Consider the following 27,221-nt stretch of genomic DNA (forward strand, 5'->3'; position numbering starts at 1 on the left):
CTGAGGGTTTTCAATGAGGCAACTCCAGAAAATTCACTCAGTGTCATAGTCTTTCCTTCACATTAGCAAACATGGACAGATATTTTTGTATTTTTTCCCCCATTTTAAAATAAAAGAAGCAATGCAATTCTGGTGACAACAGCCCACAAAATAGCTTACTCTCAGCAATCACAACGTTTCACCATTAAGAGCAATCTTGAATATATTCCAGAGCTCCAAATTTCCTATAATCTTGTTGGTGAGAGATTATGTTAAAGAAGTCTGTAAACTACCACAGCTTTTGGTATTAATAATTCATTAAAGAGTTTATAATATTGCATTAACACTACTTACAGAAAATGTGTGTTGTATCTATCACTGTTTCTTAGGTCCAAGTCTGAGCTAGGTATAAATAAGCACTGCCTTACTGGGACAAAGCCCTGTGCTATACCACTCTGAAACTGTGCAGTGTTAGCTCAAACTGGGCAAGAGTAAAAGGAGGATAGCAAAAAAAGCTGTCTTTGCCAGACCTGGAACAGTCTGTACTTTATTACAGAGAAAGTGAGTTGTTTAAAGTTTGACCTAAATTAACTACCAGCCTGCTTTTGTGCAGCATGCACAGAGGTCACATTATCTCCTACCCTCAAAACAAGCTTTTCATCTCCTCTGAAATGAGTAATGAAAAACTTCACAGCAAGTAAAGGCTCCCTCTGAATTATCACTGCACTTTTAGGTGCATTGTTTGGACACTCCCAGCTGAAAAAGATTTTAGCTGGGTGGTCACTTTGCTGTTTGCTAATGTAAATGCCACTGACTGTATAACAGGAGCAGCTGGGAAGGAAAGCTCAAGAATGGCTACTGAAAACCTGTTACTTGTAAGAACTTTGCCACAGCTTTGTCTGCTTTCACCACTGCATTGAACAGTCATTGAAATGCAGTCAACTATACCCATTTATTTCTGAACATTCAGTGTGTTTGTATATCACAAAAGTGAACTTGTATTTACTCAGACAAAAAAAAAAAAAAGAGAGAGAAAAAAAAAAAAAAGGAATAGAGTTTGCTTGAATAAACATGTTTAACATGCCATGGCATCAGCCCCTTGCTGCCAGGAGAGAAGAATGGAAATGATACATTTTTCATCCCACACTAATCCTCTGCTGTAATGAATGGCCTGTTAAATATCCTCCTACACTGACACGCCAGAAGCACCAAGATTGTTCAGGTTGCTCTTGCAACAGTGAGCACTGCTAAATTCAGTAGACAGTGATTTCTTAGCATGGCTGCAGAGAGCTATGTGCCAGCTAATTAACCTCTGGCTGCATGTCTGATATGTCCTAAATCACAGCTGTGACTTTTCAGGGGCAGGGTCTCAGTGGCCTTGCGAGGTCCTTCCAGTCTACAGTTGTAATGCCTGCATGTCATTGCTTGTTCCATTTCATTATCATATGATTTATTTTAACACCTGAAATCATATTAAGTCATCTTTGTGCTTTCTTCTCTTCCTCTCTCTGCCTTTTTCTTCCAGATGATTGTACACACCACTTCCTGCTTCTTTTCAGGTTTATTACAGTGAGAAAGCAAGGACTTTTATCTCTTTTGTCCACCTAACTAGCATTAATTTTTCTCTTAAATACCAACTATCTAACAGTTATAGCTTGTGTTTTCATTTGGCTAATTGACTTCCAACCGTAGTAGTACCTAGAACGTCTTAAACCAGAAGCCCATTGCTATTAAAGCTATTGAATTGTACGAAGTTCATTATCCAGTTACGAGACAGCCATTTAAGGGTCAGAAACTACCATTCTGAAGTTTGGAAAATGCTCAGGCAGGTTTTCGTAGCTGCAGTTCAGATCAAATGTAGGCTTTAACTGGACTTTCAAAGCTGGGATTAGCTGCTTTTGAGAGTGTTTTTCCAAGCTGGCTGTAGACAGTGTGATTTTAACTTCTCTAGTTTGTTTTCAGTCAACAATGGTAGCAGAAATTGTCGTACAGACTATTCCAGCAGGATCTCATTACTCCTGAAAATGGGTGAGCAAAAGTGACACACGCAAATTGTTTTCTGTGATTATATTGTTGAGCAAAGTTCATACTGTCTACAGTCAAAACAAATCCTGATAACGCACTGACTTCATCTCAAGATTGTTCATAGCATGGAAACTTACCTAATAGCTTCTTCTGAATTGATGTATTACAAGTTCTTTTTTTTCTTTCTTTCTTCCTTTTTACTGTTGTAAAGTAAATAAAGGGTTCAGATATCCTTTTTATTTTGCTTTCATTGCTCTCCATTGTTGATAGTTATATAATATTTTCCCTTGTAAGTGTTTTCAGTACATGTTCTTCTCTAGTTGTAAGACTATGAATTATCCATTCCAGGGCAAAAGCCTGCTTAGTGACGATTTTAGCTGACTTGCTTCTTGAAAGCTAGTACCAGTGTTGTACCTCAACACTGTAGACCTTCGTAATGAAGGAAGAGGAGAAAGTGAACTCCTGTCTTTGCTCTGTCCCAGGCAAATATAAAGCCCCTTTCCCAGGGGCTCAGTGAAGACCTTGAAGCAGTTCTCTTTGAGAACAGTAGGTAAGATGTCCTTTCAGTGAAGTTTGACACCAGCACAGGTCACAAGGATCTCAATGCTGGGATCCAGACTCCCATGGACAGACTTGGAGAATTCCAGACATAACTTTCATGGAAAGCTACTACTCCAACATGGATTTTGGAGGAATTTCAATTTAGTTCCTCTTCACAAATCAGAACATTTTGCACTAAATATGGCTAACCCTAGTACATCCTTTTCTGAAAAAGTACTTTTTCTGTAACCAGCAGAAGGTAACAGACCAGTTCTTCTTCCTTACAGACACAGAACAGACTTTTCAGTTCAAACTCACAGGGTAAATTATCACAGTAAGTTACTTAATAAAAGCTAGAGAAGTAAAAGTTATATGTCCAAAGGGTATTTTTTTATTATTTCATTTGCAAATACCTTCCTAGTATCCAAGAACAAACAATTTTAAAACACTTTTCAGAGAAGAATTAGCAGTGAGACACCTAACCTCTAAAGGCAGTCCATTTTAAACAAAAGTTACTGCATCTAGAGGCCAAAAGTAAAAGAAAAAACGAAAGAAAAAAAAAAAAAGTATCATAACTCCAGGTGATGGATTAACATATTCCAATGTGGATTTAAGCTGTCATGCCATGCCAGTGTGCTGTCAGTCATGAAAGATTAATCTGGCATTGTAAAGATTTTCATCCCACAAAACTACGAAGAATTTAAAAGTATGCTGTCTAGTTTTATATCAACACAATGTACATTTATATTAAGTAAATATGAAGGAAATTGTATAAGAGGTATAATTGTTGACATACAGGTTTAGATACAACAAAGGGAGCCTTTTAAAATGTCAGTGCATGCAGATAAGAAAACGTATCTTTTATCACTTTAGTAGAAAGAGGCAGTCCTCAAAGTATAGATTCCAAGAAAAATAGACATTAACTCACAGGGAAGAGAAATTTCACCTTTTCACCAGCTTAATCCACACATGTTTTAGGGATACTTGATACTTTTATTTATGTGTTTCATATCCTATTCCCTTACAAAATTTTTGTTAGCTTAAGTAGCAGGGCCTATAAAGGTAGCAAAATTGGCACAATGAGGTCCCTGACACTGAGCAGCCTGAGCCCATGGCTCCTCTTGCAGGACGGGGCAGTAAACACAGTCCCATGAGAAGGCACTCCAGAAGCACAGTGATATGCTGGGCGCAGGGAATAGCCAGAAATTGGGTCATTCTGGACGGAAGGTAAGCTTTTTTAGTGCCCTTCTCAAGCAAAAACACCTCAGCATCTTCCTTCTTCAGTATGCTCCCTACACAGCTGGTGAAAAGAAAAAGGTGGAGGGGCTTGCAGCTTTCCTTTTTTTGTTTGTTTGTTTGTTAGTTTGTTTTTAATTTTAGTTTGAGCTCAAATTGGTACAGAAACTGAATTGCGAAAGTGGTAGAGAGGGGTATAAATTCTAATTGCTGCTGTTCCACATGCCCACCCTGAGAGGAATATGATAATATATAGCCAGCTGTGTGAGAATTGCTTCTTCCTATCCATAGCCTGTCTGGAAGCCAGGAACTCCTCAGTCCTAAGCTAGGACCCTGAGACTGATTGCTACTGTGGCTTTGGCCAGATTATTTAGGCTTCCTTGCTCAGCGGGTTTATTTCATCTGGAGATCTCAGAGATGAGCAGAACTGGCAGAGTATATTCAGCCCATGGGAGGGCAGCACACTGCACCACTACTCATTCCTGTGGTGGGGCAGGGGCCACTTTCCTGGACAGGATTAGAAAGCTGCATGGATCCACTACTGAGTTGTCAAGGATAAGTGCCTCTCTCCAGATCCCATCCGCATTTTGGCATATCTCAGCCCAGCCTTGATGAGATGCACATGTGGCAGCAATCAGTGTGCCACTGGAGGCCCAACCCGTTAAAAAAAGCCCACATGCTGCCTCTGAGAAGTTCCTCCTGTATGTAGCACGTAGTATCAGCCACAGGGCTCCCTAGTAGAGGCAACGTTCATTGCACAACATTCTGTATTGAAAGTGATGAACAACTAGAGTGATGAACAGCTAGAGCATTCACAAGTGAAAAGCTAGCATACGTGACTCCAGAAAAATCCCAAAATGTAAATCCCCATTGTTGGCAACAGATTTCCATTTCTCTTCCACCAAACTTTTGTCTGCCTGCCCCCTCAGAAAAGCCCTGAACTGAGGTGGCACTGATTGTAACCCTCCCTGTGCCCACCTCTGACCTTCGAGCAATTTCTCTGAGCACAGTTCAGCTTTGCATGCAACTTGCTTCAACTGCTTCTCCTTCTGGGATACAATCCACCTGCACCAGCCCCTGCAGATCAGGAACCTCGAGGTGTCCATACCTTCCCTTCCTATCTCCCTCCATCCGCACTGATGCTTTCTCTTTGGAGAGATATCCCCCAGAATTCAGTTCCTACCACTGTGACTCTCATCTGCAGAGGATGCAGCCCTTCCATATCTGAGTACCTAATTCAAATTCCTCCAGAATGGTCCCATAACACAACAGTTGTTCAGACATAAGCAGCAGCCTCAGAGGTGAGAATAAGGTCTGCAAAGGGAGAGAAGGTGAGCTAAGCTCTCAGCATCCTCACATAGTTGTTCCAGACGAGGGTAGAGGTATGGCGGCTGTTGCCACTATAGGAATGTTCGAAGAGGCACCCTGAGCTATGTTCAGGCTGTGGTTGCCATTTCTGTCCTATTAGTTTTATGTATGCCTTTTGCAAGCATGGAATTCAATTCACTGCACTTTAAAAAATGCATATTTTGAATAGTTCACCCCTGAAAATGTACTTGCTCTCACACTTTCATATGAGCCCTTTGCACAGCTGCCAACAGTCTTCACACCCCTTGCATAGCCCACCTGTGTAAACACTAGGAAGGTTTCTCTTTGTGAAGTACAGGTAGGGTCTTGTGCCTTGATAATGTGACAGAGCCTTTCTTTGCAACTCCAGATGTGGTGGTGATCTGCTCCATCCATGGAGATCAATAGTTACTGTGCACTTGAGTGTAGTTTTTAAACTTCTAAATAACACTTTTTTATTCCCCAAATATTAAAAGAAATATGGCTGGCATTTCCCATCAAATATTTTTAAAACATCTTTAAAAAGTTTGTGAATGAGTGACACTGCAGATGACAGCTTATATGCAACAAACACAGCACCCCCTCTTATTTGCCTTTGTTTGCATTTCTTACCTGGATCAAAGACTTTGATGCACATGTTCCCACTGACTTCAAGGTGCCCAAGCATATGAAAATGTGTTCAGCATGGATTAGAACTGGTGAACACATTCTTCCTATTCATTTTTCTCAGTTCAATGGGAGGATGACCATTAATGTGATAAAAATGAACTGACAGCAAGAAGCTTATCATGGGAGAGGTTTTACGGACATGAACTGGAAGGTGGGCTGAGGAAGATACAAGTACAAGGTCTCGAAACTTGTTTCCAAGACAGCCTCTAGAATTCACTAGCTGGTATTATGAATTTTGGATTTACAGGTCTGATGTGCTGCAAACAGAATTTTTTTCTTGGGGAAACGTACCCTACAAACACAGCATAAATCTTTACACTGCCTCAGAAGGGAAGGAGATAACAAATAAGCTGTTTTGATGCTGCTCTGCAGCAGAAGTGCTTTCCATACAGACTTGACAAAGAATTGATGATGAGAACTCATTGTCCTTTCACCCTGGGCCTGATTCTGATCTCAGAGAATTTCCATTTTCTGCAAGAAAACAACTTGACTCACAACACAGACTGTGAAGAAGATCTGTCTGGATGTCCCACAAGCTTGGTTAAAGCCTTTCTTAATCAAAGAAAACACATTGTGTACCAGCTGTCCTGTTTTAACAACTGCACATCAGAATGTTACTTTGACCACATCACATCCTGGGACATAGAACATAAAGGGAGGCTATTGGAGCACCACACTCATTTCCATCCATTTTCTCTCAGACTAAGGAGAAGAAAATATAATTCAGACTGTGCTTCAGTCATTTCCTGCCTTTATGCCTAGATCTTTCTACAGAGAAAAGTATGTACCACTAGGAGAAAAGGAAGATCTCAGATCTGAAGAAAGTCACACATGGGAGCGAGTCTATACTGTGACACAAGTGTATTGCATCTGAAAGTACAGAGCAGTACAGGGCCTGAACTTCTCAGATACATTTGTGAGAGGGTAAAATATCAGATAGACCCATTCTTGCTTCCTCAACAAGCACAAGGAGGGCCTAAAATCTTTTTCTTTTAGAGAGGTTGCAGGGCTATTTGCATGTTATTTCTTTCAGATTAAAATGTTTTGTACTGTACAGAAAAGGCTATAAACATCTGTGGAAGTGGCAGTTAGCAGCAGTAACTGGTAGCAAAGAAGGTGAAACAAGGTTTAATGAGGTTATTTAAAACTCTCTAGGCATTTTCAGTATGACTCACAGAGGTCTAGAGGAAAACACATCCTAGGTAATGATTCAGCACAGTTGCTCCTTTGATCAATGGCTAACAAGGACTCTAACTGGCATCTCTGGAGGTCCCAGTATGATTGCAATGAAACCAAGGAAGGTAAGACATGACTCAATAGATCTAAAGTAGAAAATTAGGGGAAGATTAACAGTTTCAGTTCTTTGGAAATAAATCTTTCATAAAATTTTAATGAAATTATGGTATATTTATTGTATTTAGCAACAGGATTTCTTACTTCCTCCTCATTTAAATCCACCTTAGATGTTTGCTGGTTCATTTAAAAGCTCTCTAGGAGATAGTGTGGGTCCAAGGGCACCAGCAGGGCAAATTGCTACATGTGATTCGTGCTGAGGTTCTAACTGCAGACTCCCACCTTGGCCAGCAAACCCTTTAGCTTTCAAGTGACAGGATTTTGCTTTTAGCCTTTGATGAAATGAGGACTGTATTGCACAGTTACAGAAAGTATGTTGTTATATGTCATTAATTTTCCCCTCATTTTCCACACCCATAGTCAGAATGTTACATTCAGAATCCAAACAACCAAATAAAACCTCCTCCTGCACCTGCTTCCAGAGGAGGAAATTGTATTTGCCTGTTATAAAACAATCAAGATTATTTAAATAAATGAACTTGCCATACCTAGACATAAATGACCAGTCAATCTAGTTTAATGATCTTTATTTCCCATTAGTCTTAACTATGCTGTGTATTTTTTAAATATAAGCATGGCTGAATTTAAAGGCCCAAGTACACAAAACCAGCAGAGGCAGGTAGGTGACGAGGAGTGTCGGTTGTTATACTGTAATTAAGGCACTAACACAGCTCTGCTGCATGCCATCCTGAGGCATATCACTGGTTAGAGGACTTCACCTTCACACTCCATTCAGGTTGTTTTCTGCAAGACATGCATTACAACATGGAGAGATGTTCCCATCTGCTGAAGTTCTGACTGCTTTTCAATATTTTTCCCTTCCTCCTTTAGGTCATGGGTTGTACATGTCAGCATCATCGTGTTTGTTGTGTCAAAGTGTTTCTTCCTGTTGGTGAAATGTTGAAGTGATTCAACTACGTGTCTCTACAATCGAGTTCGCACTCCACAAACCAGGTGAGATAGGATCTGGAAGCACAAAGCACCTCTCTTCATCCTCACAGTCCTCACAAATACACAGCGACAAAGATGTGTTTCGCTCTTCCCTATTCTCGAGCCCTCTTTGCACCACACGCATACACTCACCATATACAAGTTGCATAAAACGAATCTTGGAGCTCTTCAACTCCCGAGGCTGCAACCTGCTGCAAAATCACAGGCGTCATCTAGCGGGCGCTGGCAGCAAGCATCGAGCAGCAGCGTCCGTCCGGCGCTCCGCTGGGCCGGGATGGAGGCGTGCACGGCCGGCAGCACCCGCAGGAGCTCCGCGCATCGGACTGAAACGGTGAAGAGCAGCAGGAGGAGAAGGCGGCTTTACCTCGCCTTTGCCCTGAGACCGAGAACGCTTCATACTGTGAATAAATAAATAAGTAATTCGTGTGTTTTGAGACGCCAAAACATTCATATTTGAAAGGCAAATTGTAAACTTTTTTTTCCGTTTCACCCTGCAGAGTAAAGGATGACTTTGCTAGCAGTTGATTAATTACTACCTTCCAAACATATGTCTCCTGCTGCCTAGCCAAGAGCGTCTTAAGCACTGTGGCAGCATTATTCTAACTACTGCTTTAGCTATATCAGAGAGTAGTAACAGAAGAATATTTTAAGACCTGATCTAAGATCATTGTAAGATTCATACTGCTGTGCTTTCAATGTTCGTTTGTAATCTATCTATTCACACATTTGAGCTTTATTAAAGCAGCAAGGCTGATCATGGTATTAATCACCACGAAAATATGCCACTACAGGGCATGGGGCTTTGGGCTGAAAGCTGGCGTTAAGCATATAATAAGTATGCCCTGCATAAAACATGAGTTGGAAGTAGCTACATGAAAGCCACCAGGCAGAGAATGGTTCTATTTACCATACTGACACAGACTAGTCCTTCCAGACTGTGACCTGCTGGTACAAAACAGCAGCCAAAAGGACTTAAGAACAAACTCAATAAATAGGTAGGAAGCTATGGAACAAATGCAGGACCAGCACTGCCAGCTTGCAAGTCATGCCTTCCCAGGTCTTCATGCCCCCATGCCCATTCACATGCAAGCACTCCATTTACAAAGGCCAGGTTATCTGTGATATATAGGAAGCTCACACAAACCTAGTATGAAAAGTAAGATGCTGCTGTAGTGAACACAACTTCCATAGCCTCAGTTATAAAAAGCATGCATTATTAAACTTGAATCACAGCAATACTACCAAACACGGAAAAAACAATAAGATAGACCTTATCATAGAATCATCTTAAAACTTTTTTTTTTAAGACCTATAAAATCATGAAATCCAACCATCACTTAATGCTACTAAGTTCACCACTAAACAATGTCCTTAAGAACCACATCCACACATGCGCTACATACCTCCATATTTGACAACACCACCACTCCCCTGAACAGCCCATTCCAATGCCTTATTATATTTTAAACTAAGAAAGCTTTCCTCATATATAATCTAAACCTCCCTTAGAACAGATAGAAGTCCTTTACTCACATCCTATCATTTGTCATCAAGAAGAGTCCTTTCCCACAGCAAACTCCTTTCAAGTATCTGTAGAGAGTAAGGAGATTTCTCCTCTGCCTTCTCTTCTCCAAACTCAATAACCCCAGTTCCCTCAGGGGTGCCTCACATGTCTCATTATAATAGGTTTAAGGCTCAGTTGCAGCTCAGCTGAACAAGTTTTTCTACTTCAAAGGAGAATGGAGGTGTCTCAGGCCACACAACTCTTCTGAGCCAACTAGAGACAGAAGCAGCCTTTAACTCAGCAAACACATTCAGGATGGGTGAAAGAGTCAAAAATTCTGGTTAGGGAGAGAATTAGTCATGCATCCTACAGACAGCATGTAGGAAAACATAGAGGAATATCTTCTGCTGTAGAACAAAGACCTGGCACTAGTGGCCGATAGGCATTTCTCTCTTGAGCAAGCCAGAACAGCATGGGCACTGTGAGCAAAGGCTAACTAAAAGCCAGACCCTGCATTGGTGCAGGTTCCTGCAGAACATAGGAAGAATCAGACAATCATCATAGCTGCCATGATTTATTAGCTCCCAAAGCTGTACTCAAAAGTGCAAGTCCAAATGACCATGGATTATTTATCAGTCCCAGCCATGATCACTCTAGAAGGAGCTACCAAAGAGTCTGTTTCGGGCAGCACCACCTGAGAAGATGCAAATCCCCAGCAAGATACTCATGAATGTTTCAGTGACAGGAAGGAGAGGAAAGCAGAAAACTTAGTGTATCTCTGTCATTAAAGACCAAGATGTCAAAGAAGAGACCATGGAGGGTTTGCATGCAACTTTTCATCTTGGCAGAAATCAGGTGGGAGCAGCAGGGATGATATCCTTAGCTATGCTATCCCTTTAGCTTAGCTTAAATACTTACTGCTACACTTCATATCCATTTAAGCTTCCCTTCCTGAGGCTGCTTGGTCACATGCTGTGGCACCTTTAAGGCACAGTTTGCATATACCACAGTAGACAAGAAGCAAGTAGTAATCTCAGCCCACAACCTGATACTTGTACCATCATAAAATGAATAAATATAAAATAAAATAAAATAGCCATCATAAAATGAACTTGCTGCCACAGCCACTCCATTTATACTTCTCTGATCTTTTCAAAGAGGGCATTTACTACCATCTTACAGCTGACGGGCCCACATGGGGAAGGAGAAGAGAAGCCTTTTTCAGTGTGTATTTCAGCATGTAGCTTTTTTGAAAAGTACTTTTAAACACTTCAGAATCACTCCCCCAGGAGAAGTCAGCATCACCTCCTTTCAGCAAACAATAAGTGCTACCTGTGGGCATAAGAGACTTATAGCAGTGTTTAGCCTCTTCAACACATTGGTTGCCACCAAGGTTTGAGCGGCAAATCTGATTTTCTGAATGTAGCCCTGTGATAAAGGCAGGCTCTGACTTTCTCTCTCTCAATGCTAATGCAACAGTTTAAAGCAGAGTACAGAGGAGTTGGCTGTGTTGGACTCCTCAAAGGAAGCTTAGAGGAAAAAGAAGGAATAGTAAAGCATATTGTAGGATTTGTTGATTTGCATCCTGACAAATTATTTTTTTGGTGCATGAGAATATTTCCTCATGAGCTCTGCTCTAAGTTGCAGTTAAAGCTTGAGGTATGTGCTTAGGAATAGGGATTGTCTTAAGATCAGATGTCTCATAAGGACCTACAGCAAACCACATATCTGAAGACAAATGACACTGAGGAAGGTAACTAGGGAGAATAAAGCAGAAAGAAGCAGCTCTATAAACTAAAAAGTAATCCATGACACAATATTTAGTCTTTTCAGATTTAAATTTAGATATTAGCCTTTTTATATCCTCCCTGTTCTCTCACCAAAGGTTATGTGGAACCATAATGCTTCTGCTGAGACATTCATGTTTGCAAAATGAGAAGCCATACACCATGGTCCCAGTTACCTGTAGAATCAAAAACAAAAGTCAGGGTTATAAAAATATAAAACCCATAAAAATCATGGCTATCTCTGAAAATGGCCTGAGCAGGATGCATTCAGCTCAAACTTAGCTCAGATGTGCTTTATTTTTGCAGAACTAAACCATTTGAGGGAAATCAACACTATTCCTTTCAGTGAAGAGTTGCCCAACAGGAGAACAAAATCCACTCACCAGTTACTGTGTTCTGCATGTCTTTTATGGGTACAGGCAAATCTGAACACTGTCTGGAATGGAAACATGCATGGTGGCAACCTCCTGCATCTTGGCAGAAAGGACACCCTTGCCAACATGCAATGGGTTTGGCTTGAAACACTGTCCTTTGTCAGCTCCATTACTCCATGTATAGCAGCTAATAGCAGCAGTATTTCTTTGAACAGATCTATGTTCATGTGTAACACAAATCACATTAGGCTTCCTGTCTCCAGCTTTGATATCACTGAAAGTTTAAGGCTGAACAAGGACCAGCAATGCATGCAAGTACAGTTATTTTACAAATCTGCTCTTCTGGAAGTTTTAACTCTCTGATACTAACATGCATCAGCTATTTTTAATTTATTTTATTGACAGTATCTGAAAATAACATTTCCCCATTCTATAACCCAACCCTTTTATGATTAAACCTACTTGGTAACAACATTGTCTCATAAGTAGAAAGGTAAAATGATCTCAGAATGAAGCTCAGCATAGGACTTTCACAGGCTGACATCTGAATGCACTTAGTGAAGAGGAAACTTTTTTTTTACTTTCATTTCTTGCTTCTTTTATCCTTAAGCTCAGCAATAAACTAGCACTCTATGGTTAAAAAGTCAGGAGAACAGATGTATGTTACCAGTGCATCAGAATCTGCATTTCAGTTGTGGAGTGTAAATTGTAAAGAAGTCCTTCACGAGAAGACTTAAGAGCTTTTGTTGCAATGATATCACGGTGACAATTTGTTGCTGTTGTTGTTTTTCCAGCCACTTGATTACACTGAAGTAAAGTTTCACTCAAAGTTCAGTAAGGGTTCATTGTTCAGTTCCTTCTTTTAAAGAAGAAATTTAACCAATTTAACATTTTCAATTATTTCCATTACAGTCAACTCCCAGACAGGGTTCTTACCAGGGGTCTGTTTGTCCCTTTGTTAACTCTGCAAAGCATTTGAAACCCGAACTACATTACCAAACATCATGCAATAATTGCTGAGGGTCTTGGTTTTAGCAGCCAGATGCTGAAGTGATTTTATATGTCTATTTTCTTATCCCTGACTGGAATAGTGTCCTTCCCTCTTTTCTCGTGTGCATCTCATTGGAGGGGGAATATGTCTTGCAGTTCCAGTACATGGAAGCTTGTTTTTATTACATTTTGTTAAGATTACATTACCACAGAAAGTGTAGGCTAGTACTGAGAGGAGAGAGTATTCTGTTTTCTGGATCTGACTCTGCCTTAGGTGAAAAATAAAGGACTGGGTGGATGGCAAGGCCAACCTCCATACCCCACCTGTGCCCAAGGTAGGCAACTTGACCTCGTGAGCAACCCAAAGGACTCAGGTTAAACAGCCTGTCCTGCTCCCAGCTTCAGCCTGCTTTGCCCCCAGAGGCCACCCAAAATCAGGACAGCTAAAGGTCACTGTTCTCCCTCTAAAACCATTGCAGTGCTTCTTCAGGGCCTAGTTTGGAACTTGCTGTATTCTTTACTAAATGCTTCTATATATCTGAATAAAAATCAATAAATACCCAAACCAGTGTCCATCTCTGAAGTCTGCTAAAACTAGGGAGGGATCTCTACCTTCAGCAAGAGGCTGTGGAAGAGAAAGCAGAAAGATGAACCAGACTTCTATATGCACACCACACAAGGATATCTTGTGTTATGAAGGACACTGTATATGCAGTCCTTCTGCCTGCAAGGCTTTTCAGCAGTCTGGAAGCCTGTGTATGCCATGGGTAGGCTGGGGGGTCTAGCATTACCTCTTCAGTAAAGTGATCTACATTGAGGAAGGTAAAGAAGACTTCTTTTACAGTTAGGCAGGACATGCCTCTTGCTAGCTGGAAGAAGAGGCAAGTCATGCTGCTAGCTTGGCAAGGAGCCACCCTAATAGAGCCAGTTTTTTCTGCTCCTAGTCTAAGGCCATGGCATTTACCAGGTCTTTGACACTGTTTTAACAGCACCAGGGTTCCTGACAGCAGAGTGTCACTCCATCGCATCTATTCTTGCCCTTAAAGATGTTATTCATCATGTGAAAGTTTCATACCAAGGGAATGGTCTTTTCTCAATTTGCAGGCAGGCAACAGAGAGAGGCTTCATCCTCCAAATTTCAATAATAGGTTTGCTGGAAGCAGGGCTGAGCCTTCTGGCCACCAAGGAGTGCAGTATGTTTAGGATCTACAACACTACAGGCCTCCATGCAGTGATCTATGTCTATGTAAGGAACTGTTGCTTCATTATCTAGTCTTCCCATGGTGAATAGCTAAAGGACTGGACCGCACTTACCTCTGAGTTGTCCAAAGCAGAGACAGAAATCCTGCCTGCATGGGATATTGCTATCCAGCAGTCCATAACACCAGACTGAAATGCAGGAGCCATCTCTTTGATGTCTAAGCTATTTGTCTGGATCTGGAATGACCAGCCACAGCTCACCAGATGCTGTTGGCTTGGGGTAACTTTCTGAGATGCAGTCCTTCTCTTGGGTAAAAGTGCTGAGAAAGAACAAGCATCCAGATGCTCTCACTGCTTCCCTGGGATTATTTGCTGGATCCATCATGCTGCATGCTCCTGCTCTCCTGGCTCCATGGCTTTGAACTCTCTTCAGCTGGCAGAGGGCAATGGAGACCATCGCCAGCTCCTTCAAAACTGCTGTGCCCCTTTCTGATGAGCAGATGGCCTTCATTTACTTCTCTTCCATTCTAATGAATCACTGAACTCCCTGCTGAGGCAAGGAGCTGCCAAGCAGGGCTGGAAGTGGTGGCTGGTTTTAGACCATCAACACAACTCATTAAGACTTCCTAAATATCTGTATCGAGCAGAGGGAGGCTGACAATCTTGTCACTGATGTGCCCTAAAGATAACTTGGCAGAAGTTAACTGACTTCTCTTACGTGTGAGCACTGTTACCTGGGACTTGCTGAACACAGACTTTCTGGCCTTCCTTTGGCCCAAACATGAGTCCACATACTTCTTGTAACTTCTTTAATAGGCTTCATTAGCAGTAAGAACATTGGATGGCATAGCAGATGGACTGCATTTTCCTTCCACTCAAAGCCCAAATCTGTGCACGTACCTCAGTTGTCTACCTCATGGGTCTAATCTTCCAAACGCTATGCTATACTTGTTTAATACAAGCTTGCATTTCCTCAGTTTAAAACATCAGCAAAGAAAGAATGGTTCTACGTAACTGTGGGAAGGGATGAATCAAATTAGCACCATAATAAAACATCAGCTATCTGGAGGAGTTGCCCCTTAATTTCTTCTTTTTTTTCTTCTTCTTTTTCCTTTTTTATATATTTTGAAGGTTCGGGACATGCATTGCAAGCTCTTTGTCAAAACAATGACATAAGAATGTGAATATAAAACCCTTCCATTTAAGCACAGTCACATATGTAGTTGCAGAACACACCCTACAGACATTCTGGATACCTGCCTCCTGCAGTCAGCTTTTAGCTCCAAAGAAGTACCAGGAAGAAGATGTTCTAGAAAGGCTTGTAAATGCTTTTGCTGAGAATCTTCATTCTGTCAGACTACCTCTTCCTCTTAACAAGTGGCTGTGTGGAGATAAACATCTCTGCTTTGTCTTTGACAGCAATGGAAATTGGGTTGATTATGACTGCAGGTTGAAAGAATCAACCACTCTCATAGCTTTTCTGAAACAGCATGTCAGAGAAGCATTCATAATTGTAATGTATTCCATACATTTTTTGGTATAATCAGTACACCGGAGACTCTTCGGATGTACAGTCGCCAGGGAGTAGTGCCTACTCTATGTTGACTCAGATGTAGTATGATCTTTACCCTTTGCCATAAATTGGCTCAGAGCACATCTTTATGTGTCAGTTTTGCCTACTCACTTTCAGATGTTACCAGCTTCCAGTGCTAAGAAGCTGCTTTGGAGTACATGTGATTTTCATTTTACACATTTTTTCAGTTTTTTCATAGGCCCAAACAAAAAATCCAGCATTCAGGGACATCATGTGGATTTATGATACTCTCAGGTGGGACTTTATGCTCAGAACCTAATGAATGGATTATCCTCATCCACATGTGGCATTTCCCAGCTGAGGGAGATATGCTATGATTCCTTGTTTGTTTTGCAGCTTCCACATAGGCATGCTGAGATGGTTGCTTTGTAGAAAGCCTTTACAAGACATTCTGGGTGTTGTTTTGCAGCACAGAGACCAAACCTGAGCACAACAAGCAGTTCCAATGTTTGGCTGCTGCCAATGTGTGAAGGGAAGTACAGAATGCAGCATTTATGTTGGAGGAGTCACTCAAGTGTCCCAAGACAGGCACAGAGGATGTGCAGCAGGGAAGAAAGGAGTGTAGAAGGACACCAAGCTCAACTATGTGGGAAAGGATGGCTAGAAGAGCGCAAGAAAAACAACAGTTGTTTTCAGCTGGAGTCTATCTTATTCCCCTTCACTACTGAAACTATTCCAGCTATATCTGCATACAGCAGCGATTTCAAAGATATAAAATTCTGCAAGTTTCACAGATATGGTTGGTTAGATAGAGGGGATAGACTGCAAAGATATCTCCATGCCAGGAGAAAAGTAGAAGGAGCTCTATGTTTATTAGTTAAGCAACAAAGGATCCAACTCAAAGTCCTCCTAATGGGACTCTGACTTCAAGAAATGTGACAAGTAAAAGTTAAAGCATGGTCAGATAAAACAATTAGGAGGAAAGGACTTCTAGCATACCCACCACAATAGCATCACCATTTTAGCACAAGGTGTGTGTTTTGGTGCTGCGGTAAGTGAGCTGAGAACTGCTGTGCAGCAGACAATAGTAGACAAGATTAGTAATACTAGCTATTACTGCTTTGCAGAGTTCACCCTGGCTCAGTCCATCCTGCTCCCACCAAGACATTATGCGGGAGTAACACCAGAAGCTGAATGAAGACATTCTTACAGGGAACCTGTTGTCAACACAAGTACTCTTTCCTTTCTGTAAGCCTGGACTTATTACTGGTTGCCATAAATTACAGAAGATCATGTATTCAGCAAAACCCTCTGCTCATATCCTCCTCTGTTAGACAGAAACTCCTTTATGATTATCTACATCATCTTTGCTTTGAGGTTAAATTATTACAAATAATACTAACAGCATCATTGATTTACTCTCAGATCTCAGTTAAAAAATCACTGAGTGACACTCCTCTAATTCTAATCAGAGAATTTAATGGACTGAATAAGAGTTTCATCCAAAAACTTATTCCTCTCAGTTCTTTGCATTGCAGAGCCTCTGCTTAAGCCCTCCCTGCCCAGCAGAGCATGCACCCATGCAGCCACATCTTCAAGCTGTTAACCCAGAACTGCTACTTCAGCAGAATGCAGCTGCTTTTGTAAGAGAGTTCACTGCAGTGCCTGGCAAAGCTGAAGCTGCCAGGATGCCCTAAAGCTGGCCACCTCCACCTCCTGCAGAGGAAGGCCGATGTGGTTGTGGTTGTGCGGTCCCTGCAGGACTGGGGTAAGCAGAAAGCATGCAGATGCTGGGATTTCCACCAGCCCAACTGCCATTCCCCAGCTTCCTCAGAGCCACCGAGGTGGAAGACAGATGGCGCTCACCTGTCAATTGCCAGGTAGCATCCTTACCATTAAGCTTTGGTCTTGTTTTTCTCACTTCCTTCACCAGATTACCAGGAACAACAGTGGCAAAACAATTTTGGTATAAAGCACTTTGCTCCTGAACTCAAATCCTACATTATTTTCACAGTGTATGAACTGAAGTAGTTTTACAATATGATAATGTGGCTGCAGTTTTCTCAGCCTCCGTATCAAAGTGCAGCATGGTTAGTAAGAAGGTGAAGATCATGTTTGAAGCTGAGGGAACACAGCCCTTCCAAACATAAAGCTTTTTAGTAACACTGTATGTAAGTACTTCATCTTGAGCCTAGGCTATAACCTTTTAGCATCACATTTACTGTGTGTTTTTTGGTACACTTTCAAAATTTCATGGTTATTGCGCTTTCCCTTCCTCTCTCTTCTCTCCTCTCTCCTCTCTCCTCTCCTTTATTTTTATTTTCTCTTTTTCTTTCTCTTCCTTTCCTTTCAGGTCCTACACTCATAGGAAGTCCTTTATTTTTCACCTACTCCATCATGCATCAGGTATGCAATGATTTAATAGAGGGTAGTATATTTAATGCTAGTGCACTTGACAGTAATATTGCAAAATGTAAATCCTGTACATGTACTGAGTCAGAGTGGCCTTGTTGGACCAGACACCAAGGTGAACAAAAGACAGTAGTTTTCCACTCAGCACATACATCCATGTTGGTCTACATTTAGCAGAGCATTGCCAAAATACAGAGGATAGTGATCCTTCATCTCTACCCTGCACCAGTTAGACATATCTAGTGCTGAGCTTCCCAGTACATCTCAGAATGAATTCAGCAACAACAAGAAGGAACAGCAGTATCTCTCCTTTGAGGAAATACTGAGAAAGCCAGGGTTCTCCAACCTGTAGAAGAGAAGGCACAGGGGAGATCTTATCACATATAGATACCTGCTATAGGAAACATAGATATATGTTGTAATGGTAGCCAGGGTGGGACAGAGTCACTGAGTACACTCTGGAATACAGGAAAATGCATCTAAATAGAAGAAAATATTCCTTTTTCCTGTGAGCATGATCATACAGTGGAGCAGGTTGCCTAGAGCAGGTGCACAGTCTCCATCCTTGGAGATATCAAACCTGCCCAAGAACAGTTCAAGCAAACTGCTGTGGCTGAGCTGTTCTGGGATGGGGTGGGACTGGGCACTCTCCAGAGGTGCCTGCCAGCCCTAGTGCTACTGCAGTTCTGCTCCCTACTTATATCATGCAGTGCTAAATTCCCATTAATAAACTTGTTTGAGGATACAGTAGAAGAAGTAGTAATGCCTCCTCAAGTTAAGAAGCTCAGAAGGTTATAAGTGTAAATAAATTTCAAATTTAAATAAAAGATTAAATGAAATGTGATCTTCCAAAAGTGTTAAGTGCAAGGTTCCTGTCTATCTGATATTCCCAAGCTACTTACTAAGACCCTAGATGGCTTTTTTCAGCTCCCTATGCTTACACTGCTGCAAGTCTACAACTGTCTGAAAGGTGTTGGTTTTACCTATACATAATTTACACTAAGATTTTGGTTTTCTATCTGTATACATAACTCTTTTTAAATCTGTGGTTAAACAATTCTCTGACTACTTACAGCACCTTTCCACAGAGGTCCAGATTTTGCTATGATTTTCATAACCCAGAGGCAAGCTACCTCTGAGAGTGGACTGTTCACCCATATTTTCTGCTGGACTTAAAAAAGCAGGGTCTGGCCACAGCCTGCTCCTCTGTGGAACTGTTCATATAGAAATGACATGATTGGGGGAAAAACAGATTGGGTACAGTGGATGTTACGGTGAACTCTCAATGCACAAAGACAGACATGGTATGCCACAGATAGAACCAGCTTGACATACTTGTTTCCTGACCAACTATATTGCCAAGGAATGAAAAAAAAATTTAGTCACTGTCTGAATCTCAGATTTGGGTGAGTACAGTGAGGTACAGATGCATAATGTCAGCCAGCCAGCATGACCATGGCATCACGTCTGTCATTCTCAAGATTCTTCTATGTCTCAAAGTGACTTCTAAACTCTATCTTGCTTAGATAAGTATTCACATTCACAGGCTCTGGTGCCACTTAATCAGTTGATGAATATATCAGTAGGTTTGCCTAAGCAGTCTTCTGCTTTTCTATGGGTGGATTTTGGTTGTAATTAGTTTCTACAAAAATTGAGAAGACAACTGCCTTCCAACAAAATTGTTCATTAGTCATATTCTTCCAACATAATAACTTAATTGGATATGAAGAATCATTCCTCTCTTTTTCAGTGCTCAATCACACACAGAATCACGGAAGATACAGCTTATCAGCAGAAACTAGACAGACCTTTCAGTTCTAATCTCATCTGATGGCTTGGTGTTCCACAATCTCAGCGCCCTCAATGTCTTGAGCTCAAGCCCAGTAGCCAGATGTGCTGTTTCAGAGACTTGAACAACTAATCCAGTTTTAGCATAGGCTTTGCAATGAGCCAGCAGTGCTGTTGTCATCACCACTGAGAACCTCGCCCTCAACAGGAAGCCAACAACCCACACCTACTGTGCAGCAGCTCTTTCCAAGGGCAGGAAATGCAGTGTCCTCCTGAATGGTCCTACATTGCTTGAGGGAGAACACTGACACTGCAGCCCTTGTCAGCAACTCAGACAGCTTTTGTCTGAGTACACCTGAGCACTTCTAGCAAGTGTTTCATTGTCTCTGACAACAGCACCAGCTAGATGTGGTATTCTGCAGACCAAATGGGTAAATGTTGTTTATGTTCCATCCCACAGCTCTTTTGCTGAGTTCCCAGCATGTTCCACCATCGTGTAAGAAAAGTTGAGGTGATGCATAGAGAAACGTGATCCAAAATCATGAGCTCAGCACAAATTTGCACACTATATCCAGAGAAAGCTGGTCATACTGAACAGGAGGTGCAGGCACCCACATGTACAGTAAATGCCACAAACACTGCATTTAAGGAGTAGGGAACTCAGGTTGGTAACAGCTGATGTGCTGCAAGGAATTCATTGCCCAGTGCTGAGCAATTTCGCATGCAGGTCTCACATCACATTTTTGGCCACGGAAAAAGAGTAATGACTTCTCCTCATGTCTGTGAGTTTGTATGGCTCCACAAGCACACACAGACAAATCTCTTCTTCTGGTCCAAGGAAGCATGTGGCAGACTGAGTCAGGAGTCCTATGCATCCACTGCGAAGATGAGTGAGGAAAATCACACATTGTCTGCCTGTGATCTATCCCGTTCAAGCTAATAATCCTCCAACTATGTTTATACATGTTTTTAACAAAGGTAAGGAGACTGATTCAGTAGCAACAAGTGTTCAAGGTAGATAAGATGTTTTTCACAGTTTAAGGAGTGCCCAGGTTTTATGAAAGGAAACAAAGTACAGGTGTAAATGGCTAATAAAGCAAGAAATGAGATAGTGACAGCAGGATGGTATGGCCAAATGCTGACTCCAGTGAGACTAATTTGTTAAATGAAGTAGACAGAATCTGTTCCAGTTTCACTTTTAATGGTCACGTTTTTAAAGTAATAATAGAAATATCACTCCTCTTCTGATGGGTGGGCTTTAAACAAGATCGTCTGAAACACAGACACAGATTGTGTGGATATGTGTAAGTGTACGTGCATGTGTACATATATATGATGAGGAATATGTATGTGTGTGATTCTGTCTATATCTGTGTGTGCATGATATAGATAGGTACAGATTTTTAATTTCTTGAGAGTTTTCATCCCTTCAGTTGAACTGGTTCTTTAAAAGGTCAAGAGATAGCAATTGTTTTGGAAGGCTGTGATTTTCTGGTCTCTAATGAAGAGATAACGACAAGTGATTTCCTGGAAAAATATTTAAAATGTGAAATTGAATGACTTTAAGATGCACCCGTTGTCAGGCAAAAATTAAAATATGTTTATGAAGGACTAATTCTGGTATCCAGTATTGTTTTACTGTGTGTTCCTGAACTGTCTTTCATCTGCCATCCTACTTTACATCAGCAGCTTGAACAACAAAATGATTCATAATTCTAATAACAAAGGAACCCCGATGAAATTAAAACCCCTTGTTAGTATAATATGTTCAGTTAAGCCAAAGAAAGCAAGCTCTGGTAAAAGCAAACAAAAATTAAGTGTGGAGCATTTTGCTCCGCGCAAAAGCTGCTGAGCTCGGTGAGACTGCTGAACTGACTGATGAGAAACGCCAGCTCCCAAGCACGGTACAACTCCCTCTAATGGCAGCTGAGCAAAGGACAAAGCCTGAACATGTGAAAAAGCGTTTCACTGCACTGGAGATGGGTTTTCAGGCAGGCAAAGTCTGGTCGGTGCAAATGCTTCTATAAAGCGAAACTTTGCCTGGTGCCAAAATCCTGTTAAGTTACAACAAAGTAGTTTGTGTTATTGTTTATTATTATCTCCTGAAATAAAATGTTTCTATGTGTTTTAAGAAATAAGTCATGCAAAATTTACATGCCATGTAAAAAGTGTTAAAATGTTTTGTTGTTTATTTTTCCCCAAGCAAAAGGCAGAGCTCACTGCTTGAATGAGGTGATTGGCAATAGCATCAAGCCACACAAAAGGGCACAGAAAAGCACCCTGGCAGACAACTCACCCCATGCTCGAACAACACTGCTCAGTACCAACACCAAACATGCCTAGAGATACAGAACAAGCAGTGTTTGTGTTTTGATTTATTTATGGCAAAATAATCATTCAAGCTGTATGGTGAATGTTGTACGATTAGAAAATAATGTCTCTGCCCTCTCCCTGGAGGCATTCAAGGCCAGACTGGATGGGGCTCTGAGCAACCTGGTCTAGAGGGAGATGTCCTTGCCTATAGCAGGGGGCTAGAACTAGCTGATATTCAAGGTCCCATCCAGCTAAAACCATTGTATGCGTTCTGCTCAGAAACATCAAACAGAATTTATCCTTAGAAAATAACAAAAATCAGGAACAAATCACAGCTCCTTTCGGCAGACTGAGCAGTGTCTGCTGGGTTGAAGCGCTAAGGAGGATAAACAAGTCACCAGCAGTAAGTAGAACTGCAAACAGTGAAATATAGTAAAAAAAACCTCAAAATATCACAAGTTCAGAGAGTTACCTTCATGCTCAGTCACAGTGAGAGCTGTAATGCCTTGTCCCACAGCCCCGACGGTACCTAGGTTTCCACGGTAAATTCTACTACTACTCATTTCTTTCTATTACCCCTGCAAAAGGGCCTAGAGTTGAAAATCTGGGAGATCATGACTTGACTTCTCACTAGCAACAAGGATTCTGTGCACCACTTTTACAGTCATTCCAATTAGCTTAGCTTAAGAATCTCTGACTACTGCAGGTCAGAGGTGAATGTTTTTAAAATGGAAATACTTTTAAGGAGTGGAAACCCAGAGGAACAGCACAGTCAAGCAAATACATCTATTCAGAACAAAAGCATTTATTCAAAAATTAATATTTTTAAGTATGTCTTTTATTTAAAAACTCACCCAAAAAACTCATTATCCCCAAAAAACTCAAAAAAAAAAATCTCATTATCCCCAAACACAGTCTACCCAGTAAGTCTTTACTTTAGGAACAGAAGCTTTTGGAGAGATGTGTGGAGTTAGTCTGCACAACAGCATACACTTCACCTTCTGATTAAGAACAGTATTTGGAATCTGGTGGAAATTTCACTTAATAAAAAAAAGTCTTCCAATTCATACTAGTCTACATAAAGCTCTCCTTACCAGGACAACTCAGTACTTCAGTATCAGGCAGACAAAGGAATAGGTATGTTCTGACAGCAGAGCACACTTGTCTGCAAGAGACTAGGGATACAACTAAGATCAGGGGATATTACTGGCATGGCAAAGAAAATCTGTTTTTGCAGGTAAGCTCATTTTATTGAGTGGTTTGAAGTTCTGCTTAAGAGAACACTACAGTCTGTACTTGCCATTTCAATTTTTAAAAATAAAATAAATTCACTTTTTCTTAAAACATGCATATTTACGTACATCATTTTGAGGAAGAAAAAGAAAGAGTTACCATTTACAGCAGAAACTCCTCTTTACAAATCTTTTAAGAGAAAAGGTTGGGCAGTAGTAATTCTTCAGAAGGCAAAGCATACAAGCTCTCTACACTGATGGTGCAGTTTACTCACTGGGAGACATTAGCCTCTACAGAAGGTCATTTAAGGATGGATTCAACTGAAAATGACAGTGGCTCCACCGCTGATAGTTTTGTTGCGGCCTGTTTGGGTCCAAAGAAGTCTTTTGCACATTTATCTACAGTAAACTTGTACTTCTGGTTCTCCTTAATGCTGTACTCCCTATATTTCTTAGATGCTTCTTCAAAAGTCTCTTTCACAAAAGACGCTCTCAGCTCTGCTCCCGATTTGTCTGGAAATGTCTGCGGGAACAGTGGCTGAAATGAACTGTATTTAATAGGAGGAAGAGGCTTGGCCGGGTCTTTGCTGACCTTGCTCAATGGCTGTTCTGGAGGAGACAGAGAATCCTTATTGGAAATCTGAGAGAAAGTCCTTTTTGGAGGAGAGAAGGCTGACCTTTCCCGAGCTTCCTGGGGAAGGCACGGCACCTCACCACATGCCTGCTGGATGTCAGGTGTGTGGGTCAGGAGGAGTGGATTCTCCATTTTTGGAGACATTATATCCTGCTCAGTGTTTGGACACTCCGTGCTTTGTGCCACCTTGGCGTCCCAGCTTGCCCCTGGTTTGAGAGCTTGAACAGTGGTAGCATTTAGCAGGCACTGCTGGTAGAGGAGAGCATCGCTAATGGGGCCACACTTTGGCCACACTAAGAACCTGGAAGGCAGGGGATACTGCCTGTAGGTAGTAGCTACACTGACATTGGAAGAAATGAGTTCCATGTTGCCAGATCCCGAATACTGCATGGTTAGGTCAAGGCACGTTGGTAAGAAATTGCAGAACTCCTTGCTGGGAGCGTCAACCTGAGCAGGACTGAAGGCAGTTTTGTACGCATTGTATTCGGCTCCGTGCACCATGCGGTTCGGGAGGAACAGGGCAGCTGCTTGTGTAGCTTCCATCATCTCTCTTTCTTTGTACTCTCTTTCTAGCATAATGTTCTCCAACTCTTTATCAGCAAAAGCCCGTCTCTTTCTCATCCTGTCACTTACAGGGGGTGGCAAAGGTGAGCTTCCTCCTAGGTAAGCATCTGCTGGAATAGGACGGTAACCTAAAACAGCGAAATAGCATTAGGAATGGAAGCATGCAGGAGAAACATGACAGCTGTGTCTGCACAGGGGCTCCCTTCGGAGCCTGCCCACCAGACACAGAGCACGGTCCGCAGACCCTGCATAGCTCTTACCCACATGGCCATGCCACCGTGGCTGCACTCCCTGCACCCTCAAGCATGTCCCTCACCAATCCCTGCATGCAGAGAAGCCAGCCCGGCTGCTCTGCCCTGCATCATCTCCTCCAGAGCTAGCTGCTCAGTCATTTACAGCAGTGACTGAAAGCAGCAGGACAAAAAAAAAAGGCAATATCCTGCCACATATTATGAGCCATACTGTGGTTTAATAATGCAATATTTTTAATAAACATGGGAAGTACTCAGATAGTCCATTTATTCAGAACTAAAGTTGTACGTTAATAAAACTAATCTCCACTATATTCAGCAAACTGAATTAATATAATGTAACTGTCAGGGTCCAATTCTGCTTGGTCTACCCAGTTGCATAAGACTACTGAATTATGGAATTTATTACAAGAGTAAAGAGAAGACTTTGCCTGTATTCATTCCCAATCCTCTCATACATGTTACCCCATTGCCAAGGAAGATATCTATACCTATAGCTGCTGCCATTCCTATTCTCTAAAGATGAATCACTATGATCATATTGTTACAGATGGTAGAAAATCCAAGGAGAACTAGGAGAAAAGGAAAAGAAAGTTAAGATAAATACAGGGGAAAAAAAAGATTTTATTTTTAAGAATGAATTGTAGGAGAAAATTAGAGAGAGGCTTAACAGAACAGAACTGCAACCGCACTGGCACAGGCAAAGAAAAGAGCTTTCTATTCCAGAAAAAAAAATAAAGAAGAACTGTAATAACTGTAATACTACAAAGTTACAATTCAGAAAGTTATTAAAGCAGTGAAAGAAATAAATTGGGGCTTGACCCTAAGAAGCAGAGAGGACAAACAATAAATTTATGCGCTCATTAAAACACGGATCTTTCCAACATTTTGTTTCTGCGGCTGACATTTTCAGCAGGAAAAAAAGAAAATCTGAGCAGCCTGTCGTGCCTATCTCGCAATTGGTAACGCAGTAAACAGAGCCGCTGTGTTAAGCTTTCCCTTCAGAAAGAAAGCGGTTTGATTTGCTCATTAGCTGACGGATACGGCCGCAAACAAGTTGCCCGGCACCGCGGAACGCTGCTGGGTACTCATGTAAAAAGAATGTCGGCTTGTAACACTAACCCTGAAATTTCAGATTACCGCCGCTAACATTTCTCGCATTATCTGGAAGGGGGAACTGAGGTTCTGCAGCATCGATTCCACCCACGCAGCGCGGGAGCCGCGAAGGAGTCCGACGGCACCGCGCCCGGGCAGGGCAGGGCAGGGCAGGGGCCGCACCGCGTTACTTCGGGAGAGGCGGCCCCGCCAACTTTAACTGCGCTCGCGGCTCGGCGTCGCCGGACCTACCTTCCAAGATGCTCTTGGCCAGCAGGCTGGGCGTCCGGACGTGCCTCTGGTAGACGGCTTTGCGCTCCAGGCTCGCTTGCTTCCCGCCTAGCCCCTTCTTGTCCTAGGACACCGGGAGGGCGGCGCCGTCAGCCGGGGCCGCCCGCCCCGTCCCTACCCGACCGCCCGACCCGCGCCGCTCCGCCTCACCTCGGTGGCCTGCTGCCGGCGCAGTGCCACCTGCGCGGCCATCACCCGCTGCCGCTCCACCACCAGCAGGCAGTTGGCGCACTGGCAGTCGCGCCAGCGGCAGAACCGTTTGTGGCCCTTCAGGCACGACACCACGCCGTGGTTGCGGCACCGGGCGCACTTGGGCGTGCGGCTCAGCTTCCGCGGCTCCCCGCCGCCGCCCCGCCGCGGGACCGCCACCGCCTCCTCGCTTTCCTCCTCTTCCTCCTCCCGCGGAGCGCCGGGGCCCTCGGCCGCCTCTCCCTCCAGGCTCTCCACGTCGATTTCCCACTCGCCGGCGGCGCGTCCTTCGGCCATGGCTGCTCCGCGCCGCAGCTGAAACAGAAGGGTCAGACTGCCCGCCCGCGGTAGCACAGGCACGGCGGGGCCCGCCAGGTGTCTCGTCCCGCGCTCCTCGGCCCCCGCCCCGGAATCCGCGGGGATCCCGCTGAGCTTCCCCGACGGCCGCTGCCCCGAGAACCATGCGCCGTCTGGAGGGCGCCTGCCGCGGGGAAAAGGGCGGGGAGAGCGCGGGAGAAAAAGATCGGGGCGGCCGTGGGTTCACAGCCCCCTGGCGTTCCCACCACCCACGCACAACGGACGGGCACGGGGCGCTGGAGCTCCACTGCCCCAGCGGCCGCGGGCTTTGCGCCCGGTTAATGCCATCCGGGAAGCGATGGCTCCTGCTCCGAACTCCCATCCTCACCGCCGCCAAGGCTCTTACCCGAGTTCCGTACCCCAGGCCGGCTGGCTAAGCGCCGAGCTCCCGCGACCCACGGGACGCCACGCCGTCAGGTGACACCGGTGGGATCCGGCGGGTGCGGGCAAGGTGCGCAATGCCGCCGCCAGCGGAACCGCGACCAGGACCGCAACCGCGTCGCCGCGCCGCTCCGGCCCCGTCGCGTTATCAGCGCCGTCCGCCGCCGCCCGCACCGCCCATTGGACCCGATCCGCTCGGCCGCCGCCCTCATTGGCCCTTGCCGC

At 43.1% G+C, this 27,221-nt stretch overlaps 1 protein-coding gene across 1 annotated transcript; it reads right to left on the reverse strand.

Annotated features, from left to right (window-relative positions):
• Positions 1-23,334: 23,334 nt before the first annotated feature.
• On the reverse strand, positions 23,335-27,088 carry DMRT2 (doublesex and mab-3 related transcription factor 2). The gene is made up of 4 exons (XM_065744215.1): positions 26,962-27,088; positions 26,220-26,573; positions 26,031-26,133; positions 23,335-24,560 (listed from the first exon to the last, which is right to left on the reverse strand). The coding sequence occupies exons 2-4, from the start codon at positions 26,553-26,555 to the stop codon at positions 23,536-23,538; spliced, it is 1,464 nt and encodes a 487-aa protein (XP_065600287.1). The 5' UTR covers positions 26,556-26,573; positions 26,962-27,088; the 3' UTR covers positions 23,335-23,535.
• Between the last annotated feature and the right edge of the window lie 133 nt (positions 27,089-27,221).

This window comes from Cyrtonyx montezumae, unplaced genomic scaffold, assembly GCF_038088225.1.
Source record: "Cyrtonyx montezumae isolate F1298 unplaced genomic scaffold, pur_monq_1.0 scaffold_30, whole genome shotgun sequence".
Lineage (NCBI taxonomy): Eukaryota > Metazoa > Chordata > Aves > Galliformes > Odontophoridae > Cyrtonyx > Cyrtonyx montezumae.

What these genes read in the sequence shown, in the direction of transcription:
- DMRT2 (XM_065744215.1), bottom strand. Translation starts at nt 26,555, where the DNA reads ATGGCCGAAGGACGCGCCGCCGGCGAGTGGGAAATCGACGTGGAGAGC. An exon ending in GCCGGCAGCAGGCCACCGAG is followed by an intron (nt 26,134 to 26,219) that starts GTGAGGCGGAGC and finishes CCGGTGTCCTAG; the next exon opens with GACAAGAAGGGGCTAGGCGG. An exon ending in GGCCAAGAGCATCTTGGAAG is followed by an intron (nt 24,561 to 26,030) that starts GTAGGTCCGGCG and finishes TCGCTGTTTTAG; the next exon opens with GTTACCGTCCTATTCCAGCA.